Source organism: Dipodomys merriami, unplaced genomic scaffold, assembly GCF_024711535.1.
Source record: "Dipodomys merriami isolate MVZ:Mamm:240054 unplaced genomic scaffold, mDipMer1.0.p SCAF_3, whole genome shotgun sequence".
NCBI lineage: Eukaryota > Metazoa > Chordata > Mammalia > Rodentia > Heteromyidae > Dipodomys > Dipodomys merriami.
This window is the reverse complement of record NW_027204492.1, coordinates 18,859,927-18,868,246: the sequence shown is the minus strand read 5'-3', so window position 1 is coordinate 18,868,246 and position 8,320 is coordinate 18,859,927. Positions and strand designations below refer to the sequence as shown.

The following is an 8,320-nucleotide window of genomic DNA, read 5'->3' as shown; positions in this document are numbered from 1 at the left end:
AGTTGTGAACTGTCAAGGCAAAATGGAAATGTATACATTGAACATTTATTTATCAAGTGTCTACTATATGTCAGGCACTGGAGATTCAGCAGTAAATGAAGGTGATAAAAATTCCCACTCTTATCTTCTTGAATATTATATATTTATTTGACTATATAGAGGCTTTATGAGGGCAAGGGCTTTTTATGTTTTGTTCACATCCATATCCCTAGCATCTAACACAGTGATTAACATACAGGAAATACTCAACAAACTTTTATTTTGATAGTAGGGATTGAACCTAGTATTGATAATTAGGTATAGAGATCTGTCATAATTATATTAACTTCATTTGAATGTAATCCAGTTCTTTGCACAAATTATCCTTACATATTCCTGTTTTAGTGTTGACTACTATTGGGAAAATTTCAATAGAAGAGAATAAACTAAATTATCTAAAAATTGGTATGGCAGAATTAATAGTATAGGCCAAAAGGTTTGACATTTTTCAGGCTATATGGGGTGCCTTTTGGATCTTTCTCATAAACTCCTTTGATTCTAATAGCAAACATATTGAATATGGAGTCTTATCATAAAGTAGTGAGTTTATTTGTTGAAAATGTTTTTCTATTACTACATTAGCTAACTTTTTAGCTAAATGCTCACTGTTATAGTTTGAATCTTTACAATAGTCTTGAAACCTATATTCCTGCAAAATCTTGCATATCAAAGTGTGAACAATCTTATTGACTATCATTTTATCAGTTGATGGCATTTGAACCCTTAAAGGCCCCCAAACTGAAGATGTGTTAGTTGTAGATGGTATACTACCCATGGATGTGGTATGTTACCCATACTTAACTGTTTTTATCTCAGATAATACTTGATCCATGGATGTTTCTTTCTGCTTGAGAGGTAGTTTGTACCTGATTTCCTTGATTGGAGTTTAAAAATTTAACTTGTGATTCTGAAAGCTTCTTTAAAATATAATCAATTAATTTCATAGCTGTGTCATAGAGTTCATCAAACTATGTCACTGGTTACACTTTGACATGTATCATCTATGTCTGGCCAGGATGAAAAAAATCACCTTGTTAACTATTTCAGGGAGAACATCTTCTAACAGGTTAGCAGGCAAAACCCTAGGGTTTTGTTCTGGTGGGTTCTGGGGATGAACTGGTATAATAACCTTATTTTTAATCTTTGTATCTTCCCATGCATCCTCATCTTTGAAATAAGCATTTTGGCTAGGTTAAGTTTTTGAAAGAAGGCTTTACCAAATCCTTACCATCTTCTTCAGCAGTGTATTTGGCTTTATTGTCTAGGGAACTTTGGATTTTGAATCATCTGTTAGTCCATGAAAAGATGACAATTCTACAGTGTTGCTATAAATTACTAACATTTTGGACATAGGTTGGAATATTTGTTATTTGTAATTGTGTAAGCTGGTGTTTGCTTCCTTTTCACTTTGAAATTGAGATTAGAGTTCAAAGGATGCATCTTTTTCTAATGAGATTTCTTTGTTTTCATTACTCTTTTAATCATCCATTTTGAAATCTAGTTCTAGTATAGTATTCATTCTTGTCACATCATTAGTAGCTGGGGAAAATTTGTTCTTTCTTAAATGAACTGACTTTCTTTTCAATCTCATTCTCTCTAAAGGAAGATCCCTGGGCATCTTAACTTTTCACACTGGATGTTAGCAAAGTAACTTTTGATCCCCTTTCATTGTCTATTATAAATTTTCATTTTCTTTTTATCCCCCTTCTACCCTGATATCCTAGAGTAATCACTTTGCTCTTAATATCAGTTACAGTGGTATGTATTGGCTCATGGATGTCTTTTTTCATTGTCTCTCCCTCTTGGCGACTCTTTTTTTTTTTTTTTTTTAATTATTAAATGAGCCTCTAGGTACTTTCAAAGTATCTAGGCCTGAGGTTGATATTCATTCTGGGGAAGAAAGTATGTTCACTTTTGTGCTTTTATCTTTGTAAAAATGTTATAGGGTAGATGTTGAACTTTTTGGATAATGTTTTCCTCATCTAGAAATGTTAAGAATGTGGGGCTGGGAATGTGGCTTAGTAGAGTGCTTACCTAGAGATGTTAAGAATGTGGAAGGCCAATCTCCTGACAAAACCAGATGAACCTTAAAAGCAGAGATAGTATTTTTGGCCAAAAGAGTAATCAACTTAACAGTGCTACTTGTACAATCTTTCTGAACATTTGCTAATTCCACATATTTCTGTGACTTGTTTATACACAGAATCAGATATGTTACTGATGATCTCTATCTACTTGTAGAAAAGAAAATATTCCTTTAGCATTGGCTATAACTTTATCCTCATTTTTCCTAAATTCCTCTATCAGGGTATTTACAAAATTTATCACCATACCCATAAGTTGTTCTTCTGATTTTTTTTTTGTCCTTGGGATTTTCATCAATACCAAAGATATTATAAAATTTGCAAACAAGGTCAACTATAACATTTTCTATAAACCAAACAGAATATACAGAAGCTTGTGATAAGGATGATTTTTTTCTATAGCAGGATTTGAAATTTCAATGACTTGATCATTTTCAGGTAAATCACTGGGAAATGATTCTTCCTCATATAAAAATGGCTGGCGGGGGCTGGGAAGGTGGCTCAGTGGTAGAGCACTTGCCTTGCATGCCTGAGGCCCTGGGTTCGATTCCTCAGCACCATATAAGCAAAAAAAGCCAGAAGTGGCGCTGTGGCTCAAGTGGTAGAGTGCTAGCCTTGAGCAGAAGAGCTGAGGGACAACGCCCAGGCCCAGAGTTCAGGCCCCACGACCAGACCCCCCCCCAAAAAAAAAGAAGGAAAAAAATGGCCGGAGGTAGTGATCAATAATTTCCTTGATAATGAAATTGGCTATTTTCCTCAGAAACAAATCTCCCCTTGTTAGTTCATGTTTCTGTGCTTCATTTGGAATTTAAATTTTTTCATGATCTAGTCAGATACAGAATCAACAATGTTCACAATTTCTGCTAACTTCCTATTTTATGCATACTCCTGTGCAGTAGTTGTAAAGTTTTAGTTGAGAAAAGGACCATGCAAAGAGGAATAAAAAGATTGACAGGAACGTTTACTGGGGTACACTCCCTGGTTGGAATCAGAGAGGTTGCCCTGATTGTAGTTTCAGCAGAGCTTTTATAGGTGGGGTAAAAGCGGAACTTTTAGTGGGTGGGGACTTGTGGCACAGTAGCTTGTTTTGACAGTTTGAGCGATCTTGGGCCAGTGCACTGGAAGAATGGTTGACTCAGACAGTGTTTTTGGTGGGGACATGGTCTTTCTTGGCAGCAGCCTGTTTTCCCCCAGTGGCTTGATATTTTTCCTGGCTGCCAACTTCCTCCAGCGGCCTGACATACTGGCATCTTTGGTTTGGAAATGGGATGAGCATAGTCATCTGGCTACTTCCTACTGAGGAGGGGCGCAGTGAGGCCATATGCCAGTTGTCTAAGACACCACAGGGGTGGTTGGCAGGTGAGTACAGGTGGAAGAGAAGCAGCTGATTAAACATCCCTCAGGTCATTTCTTGGATGTGGTTCTGAATAAACCTTAGGAGGCAAATAAAAAGAAGAGACAGTAAAATGAGCGGTCCCACCAAGGACAACAACCACCTGGCCATTGGATTTTGGAACCAGTTTAGGTCCAGCTCCCTTGCAGGGTGGCGTGTGAGCCCTTCACACAATTTGTTTAGGACTTCGATGTTCTCCTCAACCAGCCTGGACTCATTGATGTAACAGCAACATTCCTCTTTTAAGAATAAACAGGTTCCACCTTCTGCTGCTGTAAGAGGGTCTAGGGCTTGGTGGTTTTGAAGGGCTACCTATGCTAGAGAGGTGAGCTGTCATTGTAGGGAGGCCAGTAAAATGGAGGAGGCATGCATAGCCTCTTCTAGCTTGTCTTCAAATTCCTGGGCTAGTGGCAAGCTATGGCCTAGGGCCCCACTGGCAAAGGCAGCTCCTCCCACCAAGGTGATCAGGCTGATCCCTACCATGATGGAAAGAAAGGCAGCTCTTCATGAATGTAGCCTTGGAGATAACTCCTGGATGACCTCTCCCTTGGTGTATTGGATTAGTTGGAGGACCACAGTCACTACAAGGCAAAGGGGTCTTGCTATAGTTTGGTTAATGCAGTGAAAGAGAGTTCCATTACACTAAAACATTAGGCCTGGAGGAGAATGTAAAATAGAAGAGACATTTATGGCTATTCCACAACTTGTGTTTGTGGCAGAATCCGGCAGGCTCCATAGCAAATATGAGGGAATATACTCCTAGGCCTCCACCTGCGGGACATAATAAATTGGATCTGAACAAGTCTTTGATGAGCTGGAGGACACATTTAAGGAACCATTGCCTTAGAGTGGAACATTCTATTAAAAGAGGTTTTTTTTTTTTTTTTTTTTTTTTTTTTTTAAAGGAAAACACATAGAAAGCATTGGATAACATCCATCATCAAAGATATGGAATTTAAAAGGAGGATCTCCTTGCCTGACTCAGGAGCTTTTAGTTCCCTGAGTGCTTTTTGGTGATCTACTGTAATGTGGTGGGTTGTAGGAGTAAGAGAAAGTCCCAGGTATGTAACAGTGGATAGAGAAAGCTGATTTTTAGAGGGCAAAACCAGATACCCCTTGGAGGACAAAAATTTTTCTAAGGATGGGCTACATAACAACATACTGTAAAAGGGTACTGTAGCCTAAATCACATTCCCTAAGGTCCTTGTCCAATGTCTGGCCAAATAAATGGGGGCTGTCTTGAAACCTTTGAAGGAGCACCGTCCAGGTCAGCTGGCTAGCCTGAGAGGTGTCCAGGTCCTCCCATGTAAAAGCAAAAAAGATCCCAGCATGCTGGGTCCTAAGGAATGGTGAAAAATGCACCCTGCAGATCTAGTACAGAAAAGCGGGTACTGGAAGAGGGGATATGAAAGAGGAGGGTATATGGGCCCCAGAAGGAAGGGAGGACCGAATAGGTAGCCGCTGTATCAACCAAAAAGGCAATGGCCTTACCCACTACCTTCCCAGGTCTCGGTCATGGAAGTTGATGGCCTTTCCTCCCAACCACCAACAATTTATGACCAGCCATTTGTTCATTCATTCCTGGCCATGCCTTCCTGTCCTATTCCCCTTATGGAGCAATACATACTTGTTAAATTACATGCAATTTAGGGGAGGGAAGGACTGTACCTCCACAGCTAGGCACAGAGGAGCAGTCTGTCTTCCAGTATCATTTTTGATTGCACAGCAGACATAGTTTTAGGGGAGGACAGGGTTTAGGGCATGTCTTTGCCCAGTGCCCCTCCTGGACACACTTGAAGCAAGATCTAGGCTGTAGACGCTTTCCTCCAGAGCTGCATGGCATAGAGGGACTTACGGCAGAGACCAGGGTTTGGGCTTGGTAGGCTGCCTTTTGCCGAGAGCAAACTTCTCTATCAGCCTTTTTCTGTTCCTCATGGGCATGAGAAACTTTAAAGACCATGTTTACCAGGTCATGGATAGGGGTTTGAGGGCCATCCTCAGCCTTTTTGAGTTTTTTTTTAATGTCTGGGGCTGACTGGGAAATAAAATGAGATGTTAAAAAGCTGGCCTAAGCTGGGGAGATGGGGTCCAAGTGGATGTACTTAGTCAGGGCCTTGGTAAGTCTACTTAAAAAGGCGGCAGGGTTTTCATCTCAAAGCTGAGTAATTTCCCTCAATTTATCAAAATTAATAACCTTTTGGGAGGCCGCCTGTAAACCAGCCAAGAGGCACTGAATCATTTTGTCCCTCCGCAAGAGGCCAGCCATGCCTACCTGTGTGTCCATCTGTTATTCCCAGAGGGGGTTCTGTCTGGGGTCCGCCTCAGTCCCCGTGGGCATGGTAGTATCTGTAATATGGATTTCGTCCCCATGAGCCTGAGCAGCCTGATTGAATCACTCACACTCTTCCGTGGTAAGAGCAGAGGAAAGAATAACATGGAGATCATGCCAGGTAAGCTCATAAGCCTGGGTTAGGTAATGAAATTCCTTAATAAAAGTGGACGGGTCATTAGAAAAGGATTCCAGGCAGGCCTCAATCTGAGATAGGTCTGCCAATGAAAAGGGTACATGGAGTGGTACCAGACTCTCACTCCCAGCCACCTCCTGCAGGGGGACTAAACAGTCTGTTGGTTTAGTCTGGGTGCCAGTATGGCCAGCCACTGGGGAAGGGAGATTTAAAGCAGGGGTTGGGATTGGGGCTGGCGCAGGAGGTTGTGGATCCGGGTCAGGGTCAGGGGTCGGTGCGGGGGTTTCTGGGCCAGCAACAGCCCCTACAGTGTGATCAGGTGGCTCATAATGTGGTGGTCGGGCCACAGGTGGAGTGGAATCAAGGAGGTCATCAAAAGTGTCAGGAGAACAGAGGGAAGGACTGCTATCGAACAAGCAAAATCTCAGAGGGAAAGCAGGAGAGGCAAGGGAGGGACGGCAGCGTAAGTAGAAGAATCCTTGGAATATGGAATTCCAGCTCACTTTCCTGTCCGCGGAGATCGGTTAGTATGTTGAAAAGGAAAATCCCATTTTCAGGCCAGCGTGACTGGTTATCGAGTTGGTACATAGGCCATTCCTTGGTGCAGAAGAAAATTAATTTCCTCCGTCTAAGGTCAGGTATTAGGCCAAAATGTTTGAGATTAGCCAATAAGCAACTCAAAGGAGTGTGTGGGTCCGGTTTGGAATTTTGGTTTCCCATGGTGTCCAGGCAGCCTGGGGTAAAACTAAGGCAGAAGAAGGCAGTCCTCTCTCAGCCCAAGAGTTACAGAGGAATCAGAGGCAATGGAGTAGACCAGGCATCCCTGGTTATTCTCAGTGCTAGGCCCAACGGCCAGAGGGAGACTCAGACACGAGCTTGCGACTTTTACAGACAGATCCGAGTTCCCGGAGAGCAGGCCAGGACACCGTGGGAGAGTAGGTGGGGATTCACCCAATCGGAATGCGGTGGATGCTCAGAAAGCTGGGCTGAGGTCCTGGTCCAACGAAGGAGGGAGAGAGGGAGAGAGGAAGGGGAGGAAGAGAAGAGGTAGAGGCCTCAGCTGGGTTTACATGGATGACCAATAATAACCCAAGCCACCTGGTGGCCGTCCACGGGGCATGCACTGCTTACGGGGGTGGAGGCTGCGAGGTCTGTCAAGTGGCTGTTTAGCCCAAAGTAACCTCAGTGAGCTCCGTGCTCCTGATGGAGGAGGCCTCAGGAAAAGGAAAGGAGGAGAGGAACAGAGAGTCCAAGAAGGGGCAGTGCCTGTCAATTGCTCAAGGGTGAAGTGAAGCACTACCGCCTTCCTGGGTTTCCGCACCAGATGTAAGGTTTTAGGCGAGAAAAGGACCACGCAGAGAGGAAAAAAAAGATTGACAGGAAAGTTTATTGGGATACGTTCCCGGGCAAATTCCCTGGTCAGAATCAGAGAGGTCGCCCTGAATGTAGTTGCAACAGAGCCTTTATAGGTGGGATAAAAGCAGAACTTTTAGTGAGCGGGGACTTGTATCACGTAGCTTGTTTTGCCAGTTTGAGCGGTCTTAGACCAGTGCACTGGAAGAATGGTTGACTCAGATGGTGTTTTTGGTGGGGACATGGTCTTTCTCCGCAGCACCGTGTTTTACCCCAGTGGCCTGATCTTTTTCCTGGCTGCCTACTTCCTCCAGTGGCTTGACAGGAGCAAGTCTAATCTCATGTTTATAAAACTGTGTTATGATTTCATCACTCAATCTAGAAGTTACATCTGTAAATTCATAACCTGGTGACATCTCTTCATCTTCTAGTTCAGTTTTTGTGTTAACTGAAGGGAGTATATAAGGTAGAAATTTGTATATCATGCTTTCTAAGAGATCGAGGCAACACAGTAATCCATGGCAGTATTACAGCTATCATCACCGATATTGTCAAGATGATGTTATCCTCTTGTAAGAAGATGTAAGTGAATTTTGCTAATTCTCCCCAAATTAATGCCTCCATCTGATGTAAATTTCTCCAAGAAGTAAAGAATACATTGCTTGCCCCAAACTAGTAATAGCATGAATTGGGATGGCTTTAGAGATATGAACCAGAGATTTATATTCATCTAATATTTCCTCATAAATTAAGGTGAAAGTTTTTTGAACCATTTCTTTATATCTTTCTGAAAGATAAGATTATCATCCAAGTTAACTGCAACTAAAAATCTTCACTGTAGTGAATTCTGTCACAACAGATTTTACTAATTTAACAATATCAGTAATGTTGGCTGTTGCTTTACATGGTTTTTGGCATTCATGATATTGTGCGAGACTATAGAAATAATTTTCCATAAAAGTTGAGAAATTACTTCCTCTAAAAGT

At 42.2% G+C, this 8,320-nt stretch overlaps 1 protein-coding gene across 1 annotated transcript in view; it reads right to left on the bottom strand.

The window, feature by feature from the left end:
* Positions 1–7,047: 7,047 nt before the first annotated feature.
* The window catches only part of LOC138839746 (fibrous sheath-interacting protein 2-like), a 47,008-nt gene continuing 45,735 nt past the window's right edge, over positions 7,048–8,320 (bottom strand). Inside the window, exons 15-16 of the mRNA XM_070039314.1 lie at positions 7,597–7,782; positions 7,048–7,442 (exon numbers count right to left, since the gene is read on the bottom strand). Coding sequence (XP_069895415.1) covers positions 7,048–7,442; positions 7,597–7,782 — 581 coding nt within the window. The remainder of the gene's footprint in view (positions 7,443–7,596; positions 7,783–8,320) is intronic.